The sequence below is a fragment of the Triturus cristatus genome, chromosome 2_1, assembly GCF_964204655.1.
Source record: "Triturus cristatus chromosome 2_1, aTriCri1.1, whole genome shotgun sequence".
NCBI classification, from domain to species: domain Eukaryota; kingdom Metazoa; phylum Chordata; class Amphibia; order Caudata; family Salamandridae; genus Triturus; species Triturus cristatus.
Genome location: NC_140581.1, coordinates 817,703,865 through 817,725,819, shown reverse-complemented (window position 1 = coordinate 817,725,819; position 21,955 = coordinate 817,703,865). Strand labels below are relative to the sequence as shown.

The 21,955-nt window shown below is 44.8% G+C and overlaps 1 protein-coding gene across 5 annotated transcripts in view; it reads left to right on the top strand.

Moving 5' to 3' along the window:
- The window catches only part of LOC146865911 (spindle assembly abnormal protein 6 homolog), a 516,535-nt gene that overhangs the window by 113,413 nt on the left and 381,167 nt on the right, over positions 1 to 21,955 (top strand). For all 5 annotated transcript variants that reach the window (XM_085632837.1, XM_085632841.1, XM_085632838.1 and 2 more), the window contains exon 2: positions 7,409 to 7,469. In XM_085632837.1, the coding sequence (XP_085488963.1) occupies positions 7,409 to 7,469 (61 nt within the window). The remainder of the gene's footprint in view (positions 1 to 7,408; positions 7,470 to 21,955) is intronic.

The following is a 21,955-nucleotide window of genomic DNA, read 5'->3' as shown; positions in this document are numbered from 1 at the left end:
CTGTGATTTACCCCTATTAATGTTTACACAGCTGTCTGCTGTGCAAAAGTGTTTAACCACAAAACCTCAGGAAGGACCTGAGGAAGGGAACTAGAGGCACGGGGTGCTAGGAGAGGCAGCCTCCAAACTATAATGTTTACCACAAAAGAGCCGCTCCTAGTATGATGACCTAGGTGCTACAGTGTATTAGTGTTAATTTGTGAGTGCAGGCATCTCACAAAAAGTGAAAGACTGGTCTCACATACCACCTGGTGTCATGCTTCATCATTGACCAGTCCTCGCCCTCTAAAAACTTGGTTTGATAGAGGGCGGGCATACACCTGAAGACTGGGATGCACTTCTAAAGCTAAGTGGGGGCCCTAACAAAAATCTGAAGTTAAAATGCCATTACAGATGTCATACTTTTTTTAATGTAACTGGCATCTGTATGTGTTTAAAAACACTGGTCGGTGTGATGGGGATTCTATTGTCCCCCCACTGTACTACAAGTGGGCAACATGTTTCTACCTGCTGGCCCCAAGGGGTACGTGGCATTCAGCAGGACCTATACTGCATAAACGGGCTCTGCCCTTACTGTGCTTTGTATGTGTGGGTGACTGAGTGGCTGTATTGGTGAGTGAGTTGGTGTGTCAGTGGCTATATGAGTTAGTGCCTGAATGCTGTATGAGTGAGTGAATGTGTGTGTGTAAGTGTGCTATATGGGTGAGTGAACAGCACTTTGAGTGGGTTAGGTGAGTTGGTTTGTGAATGGCTGTATTGGAAACTGTGTCTATGTGAATGGCTGTATGGGTGAGTGAGCAGATTTGTAAGTACTTGTATGTATGTGTGAGTGGGTATGTAAGTGGTTGTGTGGTTGTGTGAGTGAGTATGTGATTGGTTGCATGGATGATTGTGGGACCGTGGTGAGATGCTGTAAGGCTGAGTGAGTGGTTTTGTGAGAGGCTGTATAGGTGAATAAGTGGGAGTGAAGTAGCTGTATGGGCTTGTGTATGGTTGTGTGAGTGAGGGGGTCTGTGAGTGGCTCTATGGATGAGTAAGTGGAAGTATGAGTACTTGTGTGGGTCTGTGAATTGGTATATGACTGGTTGTCTGAGTGGATGTATGAGAGGTTGTATGGGTGTGTGTGTGGTTCTGAGGATGATGTCATAAGAGATGTCATCAGTGATGTCACTGACCATTTCATGAGTGATGTAATATGTGAGGTCATAAGCAGTACATTGCGGCCCCATCACTGGTTTTGTATGAGTGAAATCTGAGCCTAACTATAACATACCTGTAACGTTTGTTTTTTTAAGTGAATTTCTAAGCTTTTTAAAAAGTTAATTCTAAACTATAACATCCCTGTAACCTTTTTTTTAAAGAGAATTTCTATGGTTAACTAGTAGTCTCATTTGCTGAGTAGTGGAGAAAGGGGGCAGGTCCTCCGACCGGCTCTAAGCGGTGTGGGACTTACTGGAGGTAATAGGAGGGGTAATTGGCCCCCAAGGACCCTCAGCAGCCAAGGGGACTTCTTCCCCCAACCAGTTGTGCGCCAGGAAGCAAGTTTGCAGAGTGATGGAGAAATGGGACAGGGCCTCTGGCAACTTCTAATGGGGACCCCATTCCCCGGGGAGGCCTCTTTTTAAAACAAAATATTTAGGGGAGGGGGGCCTTGTGGTCTGAACTGGAGTTATTCAATTATTACAAATGCATTCAAAGATGGCCTCATCCTTGGTGGCTACCTTTGAACTGGCATTATTAAAATATTACAAATGCATTTAAAGATGGCTGCCATGGATGCACATTGTTTCTTTTGCATATGTCGCCCTAAGTGGGAAGGGTATGCCCAGACGTGGGTCCCGTCCTCACTACACCACTGGATTGAAGCTAGCCTGGCTGATGAAGGGTGATGCCCTGAAACCGGTCTCAGGATACTTGTTCCCGGTCCAGGGAGAACCTGGCTTGGCAGTTCGGGCTGGACTGTTCCCACAAGGAACAGGGTCAAGACTGATTTTCAAATGGCTGGGTCAAAACTGGGGTGGTCTGGAGAGTAAAAGAATGATGGATTAAACCGAGATCCTTGTGACTGTGGGTGAATGTTTGCATTGTCCAGCATTCTGTCCATCAATTGTTTCTTTTGCATATGCACATGCATTCACAGCAGCAATCTTTATAAATCAAATTCTAAGATGGCCACTATCAATTATAACTCATTCACTGTGGTGACCTAACTCAAAGCAATTTCAAAGCCAATGGTTCTAACTGCTCAGGCCTGTTGACTTTTCCAAAGCTTGTTTTCAGTAACTATATAAATCTACTATGCACTGTCTGTATATATACTTGTTTCTCAAACAAAGCATGAAATGTGTTTCGTTGCATCACAAAGGAGTGATGTTTTCCCTTTTTTAATACCTACTTTTCCACTGACAATTACAATTCAGAGCTCCGCTTGCTCTATGCTGCTTCCACACCCTTTACTAAGGTTTGCAAAAGTAAAACATGGTTGTGAAAAAGTTATTAGCTTTGCTGTTAAATATTTCTCACCCATTATGTGGTAGTTTTACCTGGTTATCTTTATTTTATTTGCTAAATACAACTATTGTACCAAACCCAGCTGTCATGCACAATGAACAGTAAATCAATAAATCAATCAATCAATCAATCAAACAGTCCTTGTAGAGCACAGCTTATCACCCATGAGGGTATCTAGGCACTGGTTTGCTAGGCATAGTCAAAGAGCCAGGTCTTTAGTTTCTTCCTGAAATCTGTCAACAAGGGTAATGTGAGGAGGTGGCAGTGAGGGCATTCCGAGACATGGTGAGATGAGACAAGGAGTGTCCTCTGCTGTGGCAGATATGCAGTGTTTGTGCAAGGTTGAGGGAGGTGGTGCAAAGGTTTCTGGAGGGTTGGTGGAAGGTCAGGCGGTGGTTCATGTATGCTGATCCTTGGTCATAGAGGGCTTTGTAGGGGTGCGTCAGTTACGTGAATTAGCATCATTTCTGGACAGGAGCTAGTGGAGGTTCCTAAGGTGCTGGGTGATGTGGGTCCATTTGGGCAGGTTGAGATTAAGTCTGGCCACTGAGTTCTGTATCATCTTGAACCTTCTGATGAGTTTGATGGTGGTTACTGATTACGACGCGTTGCTGTAGTCCAGGCGGCTGGTGATTGGAGCTTGCAAGACTGTTTTTCTGGTGTCTGTGGGGAACCATTTGAAGATTTTTCAGAGTATGCAGAGAGTGTGGAAGCAGGCAGAGAAGACTGTTGTTTCGTCTCATGGTGCTTTTGCTATGCAGGCTGATGTTGAGGTTGCGGGTATGGTCTTTTGGTTTGGGGGTGGATCTGAGTTCCGTGGCCACCATGTATCATTCCAGAGGGAGGTATGGTTGCCAAAGATCAGCACTTCAGTCTTGTCCATGTTGAGATTCAGACAGCTGTGCCTCATCCATGTTGTGACATTCTTCATGCAGTTGGGGAAGTTTGTCTTCACTGTGGTGGGGTCTGCTGAGAGCAAGAAGATGAGCTGGGTATCGTCGGCATAGGATATGATGTTGAGAGTTCTGATGATGTCGTCTAGCGGCTTCATGTAGACGCTGAAGAGGGTGGGATTGAGGGATGAACCTTGGGGGATGCTGCAGACGGTGCTCTTGGGTTGAGAGGTGAAGGGGTAGATGGATTATTTGGGTGCATCCCAGCAGGAATGATGCAATCTATCTGAGTGCATCTTCTTTGATTCTGATCTGGTGCAGTCTCTGGATGATTGTGTTGTGGGAAACAGTGTTGAAGGCTGCGGAAAGGTCAATAAGGTTCAGGGTGGCCAATTCTTCTCAACGAGTACGGTGCGGTGGGTGTCTGTAGCAGCGATCAGGGCTGTCTCGTCGTGTGGTTGGCTCGGAAGCCTAATTGGGAAGGGTCTAGCAGGTTGTTTCATTCCAGGTATTCGGTGAGCTGATGGTTGACGGCCTTCTCCAAGACTTTGGTGGGAAACAGGAGCAGTGAAATGGGGTGGTAGTTTTGGAGATCGCTGGGGTAGGTGGAGGGTTTCTTGAGGAAGGGTCTGAGCTCTGCATGTTTCCATGTGTTTCCATGTGTCTGGAAAGGTGTCTGTGGCGATGCATGTTTAGAGGATGGTGGAGAGTTGGTGGCAGATCTGGTCGCTTTCTAGGTTGAGGTGGCAATGGAGGCATGGGTCGGAGGGTGTCCCTGAGTGGATGGAGTTCATTATAGCTCTGGTGTCCGCTTTGGTTAGCTGTTCCCCTGTGGTGAGATGTTGGTCGGTGGAGGTTTCCATCGGAGTGGGGAGGCTGAGAAAGTCAGTTGGTTGGGGCTCAAAGTTCCTGTAGATGGTGGATATCTTTTTGTGGAAGTAGTTTGCTAAAGCGTCGCAGAGTTCCACTTCATGTGAGGAAGGGATCGTATTCATGGTGTTTGTTGGGCAGGCAAACTCTCAGGTGATGGTGAAAAGTTCCTTGTTGTGGTTGGTGCTAGCCTTGATGCTGTCTGCTAGGGCTACCTTTTTTGCGTCTTTGAGTTGTTGGTGGTATTTGTTGAGGGCTGACTTGAAGGTGGTTATGTCTGTATCGTCTCAGCTGGTGCACCATATTCTTTCAAGTTCTTTACAGTAAACTTCAAGAAAATATGTTTCTTTCCCAGGAGATACAAGAAATTGAAAGAGGCATAACTGAGAAGTGTTATTTACAATAGCTGGGCAGTCTTTACTTTTAAGCCAATAATATGATGCCTAAATAGGAATTGTACTTTCACATTTATCATTTTAAGCATGAATTGAAAATCAGGGCAACCAGAGTGCTGTTGGCTAAAAAACCACTGCAAGACTGAAGGTCTCACATGTAACAAATTAAATGGAGAGTCAACTGGGTGTATAGAGAGTGATTTAAAATATAGCCATCAATTGACTCTGTGATGCATGGCACATTCATCAACTCCTGTGTTTTTCTTTTCTTTTCGCCAACAGCACTCTAAAACGTTGTTTTTTTAGGTCATACTCACAATGTTCAAGGTGAAACGAAGTGTCAGAATGCAATGTTAATTTGGCCGAAAATTACTTGATTTGCTAAATGTGGCAAATGTGACATGGCGATATTTGGCACCAATACTCAATGTGATGGGAGTGGCTGCTGACAGCCATGTCAAGATAGCAGTTAGTGGACAGGTGGTCGGAAAAAAGAATACACAGATATTGGCGCCATCTGGGTGATTAGGTATGCCAAGTGACCCTTTGTTATGTGTAACACCTTCAACCAATCATGAAGTTTTGGCATACAACTTATTGCTTTCTGGGTATTATAGTTATGGTATAAAAAATCCCAGCATGTCAACTGAAGATTTTTAAGGGCTTGCAAATTTGAATGCCATTGCTTCTACAAAAATGGAGAGGCAAAATGGCTTTGGCAGTGTTTTTCTTGTGCTCGCGTACACTTTGTTTTTCATTGTTTTACTTTTAATTTACTGTTCTAAAAAGGTAATCGGCCATAATAGAACAGTAAATAACAATTGGCAAGCACAAGTCTCAATACATGTGTGAACATGCATCAAGATGTGCAAATGCATCAAAATGCATGTGCATGCATTTGCGGCCATCTTTGAATGGGTTTTCAATAATAGAAAATGCATAGTAAAATTTCTGGCTATGTGCCCGAATACATATTCATAAGTCATTTCGCATTCATTTTTTTATGAATGGATATGATTGGAAGTAAAAAGCATTGGCAAAGCCAGTAGATGAGCTGGGGCCTATTTGGTTGGCCAGGACTGCATAGAGTTGCAATGAGGTACACTGTAGTATTCTGGACTTTTTAATTTAGTCTAGTGGCTTGCTACAGAGAGAGAACATTTACGAACCCTGTAATCAGCTAAGTATAAGATATACAATCTTCTTAACGGGTATACTCAGGCTGTTTGAATTAGGACCTCTGCTGATGTCTGAGTCTTACTGAAAATGCCTCAGTCTGTTACATGAAGGTCTCTAAGGCGTGAAGGCTACAAGTCAAATTAAAGAAAAGACGCCATATTGAGCTTATGCCATCCATCCCAGCACATTGATTTAAAAACTCTCCAACATAAAACTGTGAATAAGCTGCGAAACTGTGGCCTTTGAAAGCAAAGTTAAGAATGGAAATCCAGATGTTAGGAAATTTAAATCATTTAGTTGGCATAGAGGAGAATCGGCTAGCAAGATGTTTCTCTTTTGATACATTACACACAAAAGATCAACTTTTACACGTTCAATGTTTAGGCATATTTGAGCATTTTTATTGGGAAACCTACGTTTTTTTTTTATTTTTACGTAAAACCTGTTTTGGATCCTTATATTCTTAATATGTTAACCTTATTGTTGGATTTGTTGTGAATCCCACTATACCGTTTACATCTCTGAAGAGTGCTGTTTGTTGTTGGTCACTGCCTGTAGTTGTGTGGTGCTGAAAAGATCTAGATGGGAATGTATATGCTGAGTTGTCAGATTTACAACGACACTGACTTGGCAACAGTGATGAGTTTCTATGAGGTGATCAGCTTCTGGGTAGATCTGCAGTGTTAGGTAGTCAAAGTGTGAGGTTGAAACACTTTTTTTAAGCTTGCTTCCCACTTTCCTCTCCACTCCTTCAGTGCCATCTAGGGAAATGGTCTTGTGGGATGAGTCGTCCTGTGAATTAGTGATTCAAACATAAATATGCATGTTTTCTGCATATTCGTAGAATTACCCGAGCAAGCGCATGAAGTTGAGCGCATATTCATATTAAACTTGATTTGAGCTGAGATGAGACTTGTGAGAAAACTCTAGTGCCTGATAGGAAGTTCAAGTGTAGATGGTGATTTGTGAGGTAGTTGTGTAGAGTGGGACAAGCCCAGCATCAATCTCTGGAGATTCTATTGCACTGGAGCTGCTACTGCTACATTAAAGGCGAGGCGGACGGTGTCAAAATCAGTACAGAGGTTAATGGGGCAGAGCGTGACTAGGGAGTTAAAGTTATTTGTGGGCAAGATTTCATCCCATTCTTCGACCGAGTTTGGGATGGTATCATGTTTGCTATGGAGACCAGTTTGAAATTGGTCCAGGGTGTGGTATATTTTAAAGAAGTGTTGAAGCTTGGCATTCATATCATTCTTTTCCCTGGTACACAGTTTACTTCATGGCATGAGCGCAGGCGGTATGAAAGTTTCTGATTTCATTATGCACTGCAATAGAGTAGTGCATCTGTCAACGCATAGAATAAGCCTCGGTTTGGAGGCCAGTCGGAGCAAACATAGCGACCACTTTGCGACCAGAGGCATAGTACTAAGTTGCTATGAGAAGTGAAATCATCTTAAATCTTGCTTTATTATAGATGTACGGCATTGTTCCTAAACATTCAGTGATTGAAACAAACAATGCCTTGTTTCACAGACAACCCTAATTGTTCTTTTTTTACAGGAGGGCTGCTATCCGGTTAACAGTTGAAACTCATGCTACCTCACATCCTGTTCATAAAAAAGTAAGTGTAATCCTCCACTTTTACACCTATTCCCTCTAAACATATATTGTGTTCCAGTTTACAAATGTAAATATTTCTTGATCCGAGTACACTCCGGGTGCTTTTCAAAAGCCTTGCCTATTTAGCATTTCAGAAGAATATCTTTCGAAATATTTCTTGTTGATTCTAGAGCAGGATGACCGGTTTGTTCCCGTAGCTGTTATTAGCTGTTACATTTTTTCTAAAACCTGATTATCTCTGTTTCTTCTTTTGTGTTCCAAGCTGAATGGATGTTTGATCACTTGCAGATTGCCAAAACCACAGATTAAATTGCTAATTCGGACTGCTGAGTCCGTTTCCTTTTTTTTCTTAATTAGTTCCTGTTCTGCATTTTAAAAGTAACACAATATCACGCAGGACCTGGAGTAAATGTAGATTTTGGCTGATACATTTTAGAGCTCTGTTACGCCTCACTTGGGTTTGCCGTCAAAGTTTATAGAAATACCCGTAGGTGCACACAAGACTACCAATTTAGAAACATGTTCACTGTGTGAGCCAGGCCTGAAGACTGGGGCATGACTTTCAGGCTATCGCAGCCTGTGCTACCCTGGTGGAAAATTGAAGTCTGCTCCTATCCTAGCCAAAAACACAGTGGGCTACTTAAAGCACTTCGCTTGTGTTTCCAGGGAGGTTGCGAAATCCATAAAGGATTTAAAAGTGCAGAGCTTCAAAGCTTTCCTTGGAACCCACTCTGAGTAGGGGTTCCAGGTCATCCGGCTGCGCCCACCCCTATAAGATTGGTTCCTCAGCAGCTGAAGGTGTGTAGAGAGCTGATGCTATCTGACACACTGTGTTACTCTGTGAGTTGGCAGGTCTAATACCCGTTCTACATTATGGTTGCCATACTGCTGCAAGACACGAGTGCCCCTTGCAGACAATCTCCGAACACTCCTAGAAGTTTAGTCTTGTTTTTGTTCAAGAGAACTGTTTTCACAATGACGTTGTCATGGCATGGACTCAGGAGAGCGGTAGTATATGTATCATTTTTAGTTGAATATTGCAATGTTGTGAGGCTTGAGGAAGAAACAGGCATAAGAATCAGTTAATATGAAAAAGCGTTCACAAATGCAGTTGGTTTGACCTTGACCTGCAGTAGGTTTGACCTGTTATTTCAAAACCCAGGAATCGGCAAAGACTTTCTTGTCCTGGATTTAAAAGAGGAGCTAAGTTAAGAATGTGCATTGGTATGCATGTGTAACCTGTTAATTTGCACCAGCTTCTAACACTTTACTTCGAGTTTGTGATGCTTCGTTCTGAAGAGACTCGAAGCTGAAAGGGGTTGGTTAATGCTAAGCATGTGTATAATAGTGCTCACGCAGCCCTCTCTCTGAGTCATTATGGTCCATCCAAATTAAGGACTGCTGCTCTAACACCAGATCCATTACAAATCCACTCTCATTTGATGAAGCATCTGCCTTGGAATTTCCATGGAACTGACTGGCTTAAATCAAGATATTCCTACCCTGCACTTACTTCGACCCACACCTGCACTCACCCTGAGCTGCGCCTGTCCTGCTTTCACACTGCACTGGCCTTCACAGGGACGTAGCAACAGGGAGGGTGTTTGGGGTGTTACACGCCCCTAATAAATGTACTTCCTGATAAATAGTTGGGCACAGGTACTTTCGGAAAGATATGGTGAGGTGTCTGTCAGATTCCACCAGGACGTTTTACATACACACTGACAAAAACGGACACGCTCTCTCCCGCTCACTGTTTTAAAAGTCTTCGAAAATGTTGGTTATTTTCCTAAACTGATTGTTCTCATTTAGTACTCCATCCAGTCTGCTTTTCTCTTTTCACTGCTCCTCTCATGTGCCCCACTTGTCATATAGTATATTTTAACATTCTATTGCTGTAAAATCTAAAGCTCACACTCACCCCAGTCTTAATAAACATACTACACCCGTCGGCCTGACTAAACCCTTCCTGTGGTGGCCCTTCAGCTGTTCTGTGGCTGCCTTTCAGTAACCCAGGGCTCGATGCTGGCGTCAAGCCAGTCCAGCCTGCAACTGCTCTGTACTTGACCTGCATTTTCCACTCTGCAACAAGCATGTATTGACACCTGCCATATATCCTCCTTGCATGTGCTTTACCCCCTCTTTTTGGCCACTGTGGTCAAATTTAAAGCTACCCTGATCTGCACATGGCATTTGGGGTTGGCGAGGTGTTGGAAATTGGGTTGCTGGTTGAGGAGGGTGAAACTCAACTCATGCAGCAACCAGAATCTCTGTCAGGGTGAAATGCAAGGAAACCTCAAATAAACCTGTGCTTAACACTTGGGTAGCTTGGCACAAAAGCAGGTAGGCTTGTCTTAGAGGCAATCTGTAAAGTATTGGGTTAACAGTAAAATCACATTATACAGTTTACTGTTAATGTGTGGTACTTTCACAGTAGTACCATGAAATAACGAGTACAACCCTTAGAATGAGGAATTAACATGTGGGGCCAGTTATTCCGCTTCTAAAACCACATGGAAATTACAAACATGGTGGTTTAGGGACAGGAGTGGGGGGGGGGGGTATTGGAAGGAATGGGAAGCTCACTTCTAGCTTGGGGAGCAGTTGCTCCCCTATTTTAGAAAAAAATGACAAAGGCTTGGCTGCAGCCAAAGCCTAATGCAATTTGTGTGGCCCGAATTACAAACAAGAAAATTCGTGCATGTTTCTCCCACACCAGATGAAACCGGCTGTGGAAACCCCTTCCAACTCGGAGTCAGGCGAAGTCAAATGCCAAGCGGTAGTTTCAATCTGGCTGCCTTCTAATAAGATTCTTAAAGTCTGGATCACAGCAAGTGATTTAGTTCCAACTTGTCAAGCTAGTTCTTCTTGCATAGATGTCCTGGGGCTGTACAGTGGTGGTCCCGGCACCTTTTTTTTGTGTACGAGGTGTCCAAAGTTCAAACAGGTAAAATGGAATTTCTCTGAGTCAATGCATGAGCTTTAGACAAAGCAAGTTCAGAACGGGCAACCTCTGCTCACTCTTTTTGACTTTTTCTGTTTTAAATTCATGCATTGACCGTGAGAAATTCCGAGTTATATGTATGAACTTTAGACACCTCACACAAAATGCAAGGAGGTGCTCGGCCCATCGTAATATGACCCTGGTCTCATTTCCATGTCGTGGCTTCACAGGAGCCCACCTTTCCTTCAGTCAGAGATTGAAGCAGATGCAGGAATACTCCTCTGCCCTTACCCTTGCAGACAATAATTCTTCGACCTCACTCTCCTTTTTTTCGTCATCTTGTGAGTGACAGAGACCGTGTTTTCAAGGGGTGATCAATTGGAGTTTGGCTGAATTCCCTGGATAAAAAAGTTCACCAAAACGCCTGCACTGTCTTCACCTCCCCTTCTCAACACTTTAACCCAGTCCCTGCCTGTAACTTAAAGCAGGAATCTATCACACGAGATACTATTTCCTAAATGTTCATAATAGTGATGGGGACCCTGGTCCAAGATTCTTCCCCACTGCTTCCTTCCTCTACTCAAAGGCCACCCCTACTAGCCCCTTAATAATGAAAATGACACACATCTTTTAGACACCCCTGTACCATTCTTTTACATGGAGTAAGATACCAAAATGTTTGCGTGACAGCCCAACTTCAAGCGATTCACTTGATGTTTTTACTTTTTACTTCCATGTTTCATAGCAAAAGGTCGTGTGAGAGCTTATGTTTTTGGGGAAATATCAAACTTCCCTGGTCAGGAGACATGTCAGAATGGAAGACAATGACAGCTATTAGTTTTCCTTAGCATGCCTTTCAACAGTGACTATCTGCCTTTAACAGATGACTGGCATTTAAGCTAGGGGTGGGCGGAATATGCGAAAGTGACTTTCGCAAATTATCGCGAAAATGTTACAAATCTCCGCAAACACGCGGAAATATCGCGAAGATGCAGAAGTTTTTTTCTCGCCCGTTCTCGGTATTTTCTGCATGGTCGCGGCTCGCCAACTTACCCATGCGGTTGCTCGCTGGCGCGGCCATCTTGTTTTCACTCTTCTCGCGGTGCATGATCGCGAGAATAAAGACGTGATCGCGCGACCAATGACATTACGGCGGGCGCGAACTGTCGCGAGACAGCGCAAATGGCTACCAACAATCCAACATCTTGTGGAGAACGCGACCGGATCGGGAAAACTTGTCGGCGAACGCGGGGATTCAGGTAAGGCGATCGCGCGCACGCGAGAATGTATTATTTTACAGCGCGAGCAAGAAACAAATTATCACTAAGCTGCGGAATGCGGAAATTTTGACATTTTCGCGCTCTCCGCGGAACGCGAAAATGTCAAATTATCGCAATTTCCGCGAGCGGAACGGAAATTTAGCCCAGGCCTAATTTAAGCAAAGGCCTGCTGCTCTGGAAGTCCATTGCCCTTTGAGGGCTTCTGATCCATGACCCAGTCGCACCTTTTCTCACATTTGTTAAACTAGAGAGAATTTTGAGAGGCACTATTTAAAGGTGCTCTGCTAGGATCCAAATGCAAGCCACTATGTTAAAACACACCTTATGAAAAGTGATTCATGTAATGTTTAAAATGAAAAATCTGCATTAGCGCAACAGTGAAAGGATCTCTTAAATTTGAACAAATGAGCTCTAGTCCCACACAAAGGGCTGTGCTATTTGACTTTGTGCTACACTTCTGTAGAAGACAATAGCCTCGCATTGAAAACACTGTTATTACATGGTAGCAGTATTACAGAGGGCAGTTTTTGAGCCCTATTTTAGGTGTCCCGTTGGGAAATATAGAATATCATGTGGAATGGATCCTGTCGAGTAATTTTAGCAAAATGTATCCAAGTTTATGTAGTGTTTAGGCTATGCAAAATCTTTTCACTGGCAATAACCGTGGCTGGAAGTGAAATGTGCGCCTGATTCTAAATCTGAAGTTGGCAGCAAACCCAGTTTGTTCCTAATTTCAGATTTAGCACACCACTTTATGCTGTGTATCTTTTAAAGAGTGCTGGGTCTGCTGTAGATCATACATACTTGTATTTTTATGTCTCTTACAAACACTCTCACTTTTCCTACAGTGTGGCAAGATTGCCCAGACTTCAGGATCTATATTAGGTCAAGACTAAACATTCTATTGAATCCAGGAATCAGTCTTCAAAGCCAAGTAGGCTCCTTAATGGGCAAGCTACTTCTGTCTTTTTGTGGCATCAAGATTAACCTCCTGCTTCTTTCATTGTTGGATACTTTACCAGTATGCAGAACTGCAGTGTCTTTGGTAGTTACGTACTTTTTTCAGCTCCTCTACAATATAACTCTTCATTGCTTTTGGAAATGTCCTTTCTGCAGGGTCACCCCTAAACAGTTTGCCTTCCTCCTCTCATTTTGCTGAATTGGCGTTTGTTGGCTTGGGGACTCTTTGCATTTGTCCACTGCTAACCAGTGCTAAAGTACATGTGCTCACTTCCTAAAATGTGGTAACATTGGGTTATCCACAATTGGCATATTTAATTTACCTATAAGTCCCTAGTAGAGTGCACTCCATGTGCCCAGGGCTTGTAAATTAAATGCTACTAGTGGGCATGCAGCACTGATAGTGCAATCCACTTAAGTAGCACTTTAAACATGGCTCAGGCCTGCCACTGTAGAGCCTGTGTGTGCAGTTTGAACTGCTATTTTGACCTGGCAAGTTAACCTACTTGCCAGGCCCAAAGGTTTATTTCTAATACATATACGTCACCCCTAAGATAGGCCGTGGGCAGCCCTAAGGGCAGGGTACAGTGTATTTAAAAAGTTAGACATGAACTTTTAAGTTTTACATGTCCTGGTAGTGAACTACTCTTAAATTCATTTTTCACTACTGCAAGACCTATCCCTCCCATAGGTTAACATGGGAACTACCTAATAACATTTTATAAGTGTATTTTCCCATTGGGACAAGATGGGGAAGTCAAATTTGTGTCTCTGGACTCATAATTACAAAACACAACTTATGGTGAAGTTGGTTTTAAAATTGCAGTTCTGAAAATGCCACTTTTAGAAAGTTGGCATTTTCTTACTTAAATCATTTGGTGTCTTCTGCCTGTCCCCGGGAACACAAGTCTGGGGTGGGTGACAGCTGGCTTCCTGCATTACCTCTAGACAGCCAAACACAAAGGTAGAGTAGGTGTGACTGAGCAGCCATCTGCATGTTGATGGGTCATTCTGAGGCAGGATGAGAGGGAGGAGCTGACACTTGCACCTGAATAGGGCTGTGCCTGGCCCCACTCAAAGAGTTGCATACCCCCTTGTAGTGAGTCTGGGGCCAGAGCAGGAAAGGCTTCAGGTGCACTTCAAAGCATCTCTTTGAAGTCTACTTACTTCCAAGGCTCAAATGAGTATAAGTACAGGGCCTCTGACACCATGATGTCAGAGCACTTCTGGAACTACGGACATTCTGCCTGGAAGACAAGCTGCTGTGCTGTAGGAGGGACTGCCTCTTTGCTACCCACTTTGCTTTGTTGGCCTGCTGCTTCTTGCCTGGGAGTGAGAAAGACACGGCCTGCTCTCTACATCCTTGAACCCAAGTTTCTCCAAGGGCTTGCTGGCTTGCCTCCTGGTTTGAAGTCACAGGGACATCAAACACTTCCTTCAACTCTGCTTCGGTTGCTGGATTCTGCCAAGTGTGAGTCCTGCCCTGCTAAGAGGTGCCAATCCAGTCCTGGGACTTAAAAGTGGGTCCTGCAGCTGTTTTTCTACAACAAATGACGCAATAACGACTGTGCGCCGATCAGAACCAACAGTGTCCTCCGATGCCGACGCAGTGCCAATTCAAGGACATCCCTGCACAGCTCAGCAGTGACTCAGGACCCAACTGTGAGGCTCAATGATGACACAGCGCCTGCATAGTAAGCAGTTAGATGCCAATGCGGGACGCAACAGCTAGGCTCAGCACTGACACATCTACCCAACTGCGTGGATCGGAACTGAAGCATCGAGTCTTTGACGCAGATGCTTGCTCCATCCAAGATACTTTTTCAGCAGGCCCTGTGTGGATCCTGTAGTCGACCTGCCTTCCATCGTGGTCAGCCTGTACTTTGGATTTACCACAGTCCACTGCAACCTCAAGTAACCCCTAGGAGCTATTGGCTTTTAAGCACTATATTGCAGGGTTTTTTTTTTTGTAAATCATTTTTATTAGCATTTCATTGTATAATACAGTACATACAAATCAGTAATCTCATAAAGAAACAACATTCTACTTGTACACCATGGCGTGCATTATATCCTGGTCATATCATATAACCCATCCATCCTTTCATAAGGTATCCTCGCTGATGTGAGAAGGTACATGGGTATAGAGCATGTGTCCAAGAGAGGTTGTCTGTGGCCTGTACTGAAGCCCGGGCGTAGGCTCTTAATGCTAGCCCAGTAGGTGACTTGATGTGATGTTTGAAAATAACGATCTGAACTTTTCTAAACTGGGAGGCAGAACAGGGGTACACTGTGTCTATATTGGCGTCGCATACTATGTGTCAGCGGGTTAAGACATCTAAAGTGAGGATCTTGTGGGGCGCTGAGAAGGGGCAGGCAAGGGCATCAAACCAGTAGCATTTTATTAGTCGTATGCCCCTGGCTGCCACCCGTAGACCAGTAGGTGCCTAATCTATGGGGAGACTGCAGTGGGTATCCACGGTACGCGTATTTGCTGCTGGGGCACGCGCGCTCTAGGACAGCGGCTTCTCCGTCTCTTCCTGCTTAAAGGAGTGTAGTAGGATAGCCCATGACATGGATATGGGATACTTGTGGATACCCTTAAGCTCTTCAGAACGAGGCACCTCCTCTTCTGCTGCACCCCATTTGCTGATCGCTCCCCGCCAGGCCGCTATCCGGGGTCCCCCCGGTGCCCTCCAGTGCATTCCTATGCACCGTTTGGTTAGAAGCAGCACCAGGGAAACGAAACGCATTTCTAATTTCAGCGACTTACGGCGCTTGTGAATGCCCAATGCACAGGTCTCCCATGTGTGAATGTCAGTGAGCTCCGTGACCATGTGGCGGGCTGGTGTGGACTCTGGCCCAGTAAGCACGCAGCTGTGGGCATTCCCAGAACATGTGGAGAAAGGATGCAGCAGGCATTGGATATCTGGGGCATGTAAAGGGCGTGTCTGGGTAATACTGTTGAAGCTTCTTGGATGTCAGATAGGCGTGATGTAGTATGTGAAGTTGTATGCTTTTAAGATGATAGTTGTGGGATACGTTTTTAGGGAATTCTAATGCACGGCCCCACTCCCTGTCATGCAGTGGCCTCTGGAATTCAGCTTTCCATTTCTCCTGAAAGGGTGTGAGCGTGATTTGGCTTTAGAGCCCGCACCGCTTTGTAAATCCAGGTGACCTGGTGTTGTCCCGGGCCCATCTGTAGTAAAGTGTGTATCACCGAGTGTGTGGGGGGCTCGGTGTCTATCGTATGCCACATTCTACGGCCGTCTTCTAGCAGTTGTCAATATAAAAGAAATTGCCCACTGGGAATCCCCATATATGCTGCCAACTCCGCAAACAACTGCAATTGTCCGTTCGAGTATAGAGTGCCTACCTCCGTGAACTCATGTGCAGTCCAGTCGTGGAGCATCCGCTCAATGTAATGTGCCCAGCCTCTGGGAACCCTACTAGCGGCAAGACGGTAGAGTACATGGGCGCTTCGCGGTTCAGTTGGTGCATCTGTGTCAGACAGACCGCGTCATCTGGAGGGGCCGGTCACATAGGGGCTCCACTCCCAGTAGCAACATGCGAAGTATGGTGGTGGTTGGAGTGCGCCCGGTAGCTGTGACTGTTTCCCCCAGCGCGCGGCCCGCTGTCCATCTTGAGACCCACTGAAGCTGGGCGGCTAGGAAATAGGCCTCGAAGGAAGGAGTGCCCAGTCCCCCCTGAGTCATGGGTAGTTGAAGCTTAGCAAGGGCAATTATCTTACGACCTGAGCCCCTTATAAGAGTATAAAGAAGGGTGTCCAGCTCAGGAAAAAGGGAACGTGGAGGGATCACCGGAAGGTTAGCAAAATAGTAGAGCAATCGTAGAACCAATATCATTTTGGCCACTGCGATTTTGCCAATGACCGCAAGGGGGAGATCTTTCCAAAAGTGCACTGAAGACCTGATACCAGCCAAAACCTTACAATAGTTCCCTTCATAAAGGTCCTGCAGTGTGTGGTGTAAGCGAGCACCCAAGTAGCACACTGCTTGAGGGTTCCATGAGACATCAATGCCGCCCAGTTGTACCAGAGGGAGGAAGATCGTCAACAAGCAGCTACACCGTTGATTTAGACCAATTTACTTTGAGACCCGCCACTGCCTCAAATTCTTGGAGCACGCAAATTATGGGGGTGAGATCAGATGCAACACCATAGATATAAATGAGCACATCATCTGCGTATAACGATACTGCATGGATGGTGTCCGCGATGGGAATACCCCAGCGCCCACTCTCTTTACGAAGATGGACTGCCAACAGCTCCATCGCCATGGCGGAGAGCAATGGAGAGCAAGAAGGCGGGGTCCCACTCCCATCCGATGTAGAACTTGGAAGAGGTAAGGCCATAAAAGAGTATCAAAGGCCTTTTCCAAGTCCAGGACCAGGCACGCCACATGGGGAAAGCGGTTTCAGATCTGGTCCTGAACGTGAAACAGGCGCCAGATGTTAAAGGAGGTATTCCGACCTGGGACGAACCCACACTGATCCGGGTAGATCAGTTTCGAGAGGACTGTGGCATATCTGTTTTTTTTGTCCTCATTCGCCACCTATCCCACTTCAAATCACACCCTAGATGTCTGTACTCACCCCCAGACAGCTGAGAGGCGTAGGTTGTTAGAGAGGGAGACCCGCCTACTAGTACCAGAACATCTTGGGGATCAATGAAGTAACCACTGAGATACCTCTTCTGCCAAGCTCTAAGAGCTAGATGACTTCCGTCAGAGAATTTGCCATAGAATGTGGCACTCCCCAACTTAGCCCAAAGAGTGTTAATAGCTTAATCATTGGACTCAGGGGAAAAAAAAAAAAGAAACCAGTCACTACAGCGACTCTGAACCCCATCTTGATTGCAAAAGGTTCCAAAATGCTCTCTTCTTATTACTGCCTGATCTGGCAAGATCCATTTTGGAAACCGCCAAGACTGAAGACTGCCCGTCTAAAAAGGTGGGAGGAGATGATTCTGCCAATTTTATACAAATTTGCTTCCTAGCTAGTAAAATAGCATAGAGGGGGCCAGTGACTTTTTCTGCAAAGCCGAATATGATTAGGGGTAAGTCTATGCTGATAGGGCAACCCAAAGTGTTTGTTAAAAATTCACCCACGCTTCCCCAGAAGACAGCCAGAGATGGGCACTCCTTAAACATGTGGATCTCGGTAGCAGCAACCTGACCGCATTTCTTGCAACTCACTGGTGGCCCTTTGGTGATTTTTGACAGTTTATGAGGAGTAAAGTAGGCCCTGTGAATGGTAAACAGGTGGTTTCTTTTTAACCAAGCTGGTTTCACAACTTTGTGTAAGGTCTTGCAAGAATTCATCCATAATTGAACACAGTCCTGTGCAGGTAAAGAACCGCCCCACAGTTCCTCAGCCAGGTTGAATTCACCATCTACTTCCTCTAACAAAGCTTGGTACCAAAAAGAAACTTACTTCCTCCCTAGGGGTTTTGTTACAAGCTGGCGTTCTAAAAAAAACTACCACAACCCACTGCGTTCTTATAATTTGGTTGTGGGTGGGATTGACCCAGCTTGCCAGTTGAAAATATTTAAATCGGGAAAGGCCTGCTCCCACTCTGTGTACAAGATGTTCCCAAGAAACAAAAGTGCCTCCAGGGAGGAGGTCTCCCCAGACGTCAACCCAGCCTCTCTCAAAGGTTTTGCCAACACGTCCTTTAAACACTCTGGGGCTCCTGGAGAATCCCAAAGGGGAGCTAAACTGGAGAAAAAAAACAGCGACACCGAACCTCTCAGTTTGGCCCAAGTTTTAGCCACCCCCTGGAGAACCTTCAGCTTGACTTAAAATTTCAGATCCCCAAATTTGAACAAAAAACCCTCTTCTGATAATTTGGCACCCCTAAGCATAGCCAGAAACATTCCTCCAGCACCTGTATTCACGGGCATTTTTAATAACATGCGTGAATGTGAAAGTTGGAAAGCCCAGGCATACAACTGAAGATCTGTTAAAGCTAGGCCACCCTTTTCTCTTCTCCGCCTCAGCTTTTTCCAGGTGATCCTAGGTGACTTGGATGCCCAAACAAATGAATTAATTTCACTCTGCAACTTATCAATCATAGATTTTTCAAAATACAGAGGGATACAATTAAAGAGAAAAGTAATCTTCGGGAGTATCGATATCTTAATCAGATTAATTCTACCCAAGATAGATAAAGGCAGTAGGGCCCAAGATCTCATTAGCCTCTGGCAGTCTCTTGCCACTATAGTCATGTTGATATCAGCAATCTTAGTGATGTCTTGGACCACATGAACTCCCAAATATCTCATTTTGGAACTAAGCTGGCCCCGACGCTGGGTCTCTGCAAGATTCCAGGTCATGATCTCCGTCTTCGAAGCATTGATTTCATATCCGGAGACAGAACCAAATTCCTGGGCTAAACTGATGACCGCTGGGAAGGCTGACTGTAAATTAGCAGATAAAACCAGAATATCATCAGCGTACAGGGCTACCGTCCTCTCCCAATCTCCATACTTAAAAGGCTGAATATTAGGGTCATCCCTAAGCTGTTGAGCAAATGGCTCGATGTAAAGATCAAAAAGAAGAGGGCAGAGTGGGCAGCCCAGCCTGGTCCCTCTTGTAATCTTAACAGGGTCCGTGATATTCCTGTTAACCAAAAGTCTGGCCGATGGATTCTGGTAGATCAACTGGACCATTCGGCAAAATTTCTCCCCTAAGTTGACCTTCCTCAAGACCTCCGACAGATAAATCCAGTTCACTCTGTCGAAGGCCTTGGTGGCGTGCAAAGTCATGGCTGCCAAAGGGAGGGAATATGTGCAAGCGAGATCAATAGCACCAGTAAAATCGTAGGTGAGATCCGAAAGCTGCCGGTTCCTGACAAAACCCTTCTGATCTAAGTGGAGGACATCCCCCACCATGAGGCCTAATCTTGCTGCTAAAATTGAAGTAAAAATGTTATAATCTACATGCAATAATGATATAGGTCTATATGACCCGCAGCTTGATGGAGATTTCCCCGGTTTCAAAATCAGGATTATTAAAGCATCATTCCATGAAGCTGAGAGCCCAAGACCGGCCTCCAGCACATGGTTAAAAAGCAACGTAAGAGTGGGAATTAACTTATCACCCAACATCTTATAGATCTCCCCTGGGAGGCCGTCCGGACCCGCTGCTTTCCCATTCTTGCAACGTTGAATGGCTTCTCTGACCTCAGTTTGTGTAAAGACCTGGTCCAATTGTTGTTGTTCAGGCCCCAAGGAGGGAAGGGTGATGTCCCCGAACCAGCTTTGAACACTAAGGGCATCCAGACTTTTGTCTTCACAATAGATGTCCTGAAAGTAGGTCTGAAAGGCCTGACTAATTTCCCCATCTGAGGAGAGAGTATCGTTACCACTAATGATCTGTTTAATATGATTTCTTACCCAGTCAACTTTGGATTTCCATGCAAGGAGCTTGCTTGTACCTTCACCATACTCGAAATGGGCAATTTTGCTGGCCTCCCATCTACGCATTCGCCTAGAGTGTAGAATGTTCTCTAGCTGCCCCTTTAAGCTGTCCCACTCAGCTTTCCGATCTTGCTGGATTTCAGGAGGGGCTTGGAGATTTAAATCAGCCTCTACATCCTTCAGCTTCCCTTCTATAGATGATACCTCCTCCTTGTATCTTTTATTTCTAAAACATACCCTGCTGGTAATTTGGCCCCGCAAAAAAGCTTTAAGACAATCCCATACATTAATCATTGAAGTTGACCCCAGATTCGTTTCCAGAAACCATTCTGTTTCTTGTAATAAAAAGGAATTCTCTTCCTCCTCCAGAAGAAAGGAGCGGTCAAATGACCATGTCCGGACGGGCCCTACTGGTGGACCCACCAGAAATAGATGGACCCCTGAATGATCTGAAAGATGGTGGGCCAGATATGAAATTTCCTTCACTCTGCCTCTTAGCGAGTTACTTATCAGCACAAAATCTATCCTAGATTGGTGCCGATATTTGTGATTTCGAAATGATACACCCGGCTGCAGACCCAATCTCTCTCTCCATATATCCAAAAAAGCAAATTGTTCCATTGCCTCCAATAAAAACTTGCGAGATTTGGAAGGGGCCATAGCTCTACTGTTTGGGGTTTTGTCCAACGCAGGTTTCAAGACTATATTAAAATCCCCGGCTAGAATTATCGGTTCAGGAAAATGTAATAAATGCGAGAAAATGGTCTTAAGACTGGAGGGGTCATCTTGGTTAGGTCCATAATAACCAACCAGGCTGAACAGAGTCTCCCTCATCATAACTTTACTGATAACCCATATGCCACCTGGGGCAACCAGTTGCTGTAAAATGTATGCTTTGGCTGATTTCTTAAATATGATAAGGACTCCTCTAATGTTTGCTGTCTGGTTCGTGCATACATATGAGCCCACCCATCTTTTATTTTTAGGGAGAGAGGCTATCTACTCTTTAAGAAGATGTGTCTCCTGAAGAATCAAGACCTGGTCCGGTGAATCTTGAAGATACTGTATAATCTTGTCCCTTCTTGGTCTAGTTCGCAACCCATTGACATTCCAAGACAAAAACTGTATAAGACTCATGTTAAGTCAACCGAAATGCCCCACAGGAAATTGGAAATATAAATTGGAGCAACCCACACCAGCCTTTCAACCAGCTCAGTTCCAAAACCCTAACCTTAAGAGTGACGTGAGTACAAATACAAACAAAAAAGAAGAAAGAAGGAGAATGAGGATATTTTTTGTTTTTCGTTTGCTACACCTAACCCAAACCCCTACCCAGTGCCCTCCCCAAACCCACCCCCCACCTCTAGGAACCCTTACCCCAATTATCTGGACAGATGAAGTCCAGGCAATACATCCCGGAGGTACCCGCCCAGCCACTACCTAGAGAAAAAAGAGAAAATACCTAAGGAGACAGAGAGACCAGATACGAGAAGAGGCTCGATCTATATTTCATGTAAAGCAGACTCAAATGGAATCTAATCAAATAAAAAGAATGTGAAATTTAAATAAGTGTACTCTATCTCTTCTGATATTGGTGTCACTAACCTTTAATCTCTACAGTCTCTGTAGACTCTGTAGGCTCTAATTATGCTTATTCTTCCGTGCAAGAGGAGAAAAAGGTAAGACCCTACTGGACCCAGTATTACCCCTGACTAGCTCCTTAAACTAAGCTTAGCCATTATATACCTCCCTTACTGATGCTGTTAAGCAGCTCGTCCGCTTCCTGCACTGATCTTATATTGTGCATTTTGTTGTTATGCATCACCTTTAAAAAGGCCGGGAATTTCAACTGGGCTACTGC